The following is a 1,422-nucleotide window of genomic DNA, read 5'->3' on the forward strand; positions in this document are numbered from 1 at the left end:
TATTCTGGGGCTCGTGCAGTGTGTTTTGTAGGTGATTTTACAGAATTAGAGAACTTTGTCCATCCAAATATGGTTTAGCTCCTCCCCTGCCGTGCCCTGGCTGTGCTGCTCTTTCATAATGTACAGCTTAGACTTGCAGCATCATTACGTGCTCGTTGTCCCGAGCGGTTTACGACTGCACGCATCCTCACCTCTTAATGCAGGACTATCGGACCGGCTCCTAAAGGCTCTCAGAGGGCTGCTTGTGGATAAATGCTTGGTTTTCTGCAGATGTTTAAAGTCGTATAGTGTATTTGGGAAGCGCGCGCTTGTCTAGGACTTTTAGAGCAGGTGATCTTTGGGGCGCGTAAATCTTCTAACTTTCCTTTAAACGATGCCTAAGCTGGATAAACTGAGGTCAACCTCAAAAACTGTAAAATCACAGAAAAACTAATTAGGACGAGTTTGTTATTTACTTCAACAAGACACTCAAACACGATTTATATATTATCGAAAGTGTTACGGAGTCGGTATCATCTTCTTCAGCATCTTCTTCCTCACCGGACTTTTTCTCGTCTTCCTCGTTTGCACAGGTGCTCGCATCTTGTTCTTTGTTATTTTTCTTCTTTTTTTTTCTTTTTGTAAATGTTTGGAATCCAGGAGCATCTTGCTGTGAAAGAACGAACTTTTGGGGAAGAAATGGATTCAGTCCGTCCGTGGGTGCGCAATGTCGGAGTTGTGGATGCAAATGTTGCAGCTCAGAGGTAGTGCACGACACTTTTATACACTTATTTATGAATGAATCAGTCGTAAATATTTAACAACAATTCTATTCCAAATAGCTAAAAACATTCCAGTACTCCCCTAATATATAGATTGCAAGCTGGGAGCAAGCTGGATACCTTTCTAAGATACATTTGGAATTTACATATTATCCAAACATGATATCTAATCTCCAACAACAGGTGTGTAACGTCAGCGATGTAAACGTGAAAAACGACACAGTTTCGAGTCTCCAACACTTTGATTGGAGCTGAAGTCATGAGCCCCGTGAAAGAGACCCTACAAAGACACTTTAACATAATAAACCTGGGCTACTTTACAGCCATTCAGTGACAACTAGCTGAAGAGCAGATTACATTATTACACGTTATTGTACACTACATTATTACACGTTATTGTACACTACACTGCATTATTACACGTTATTGTACACTACACTACATTATTACACGTTATTGTACACTACACTACATTATTGCACGTTATTGTACACTACACTGCGCTACTACACGTTATTGTACACTACACTACATTATTACACGTTATTGTACACTACACTACACTACATTATTACACGTTATTGTACACTACACTACATTATTACACGTTATTGTACACTACACTGCATTATTACACGGTATTGTACACTACACTGCATTA

General features: G+C 39.7%; 1 protein-coding gene across 5 annotated transcripts in view; it reads left to right on the forward strand.

Annotated features, from left to right (window-relative positions):
• Positions 1 to 624: 624 nt before the first annotated feature.
• Positions 625 to 1,422, forward strand: part of ebf2 (EBF transcription factor 2) — a 22,005-nt gene continuing 21,207 nt past the window's right edge. For all 5 annotated transcript variants that reach the window (XM_060883150.1, XM_060883148.1, XM_060883146.1 and 2 more), the window contains exon 1: positions 625 to 743. In XM_060883150.1, coding sequence (XP_060739133.1) covers positions 625 to 743 — 119 coding nt within the window. The remainder of the gene's footprint in view (positions 744 to 1,422) is intronic.

The sequence above is a fragment of the Tachysurus vachellii genome, chromosome 12, assembly GCF_030014155.1.
Source record: "Tachysurus vachellii isolate PV-2020 chromosome 12, HZAU_Pvac_v1, whole genome shotgun sequence".
In the NCBI taxonomy this organism is placed as follows: Eukaryota; Metazoa; Chordata; class Actinopteri; order Siluriformes; family Bagridae; genus Tachysurus; species Tachysurus vachellii.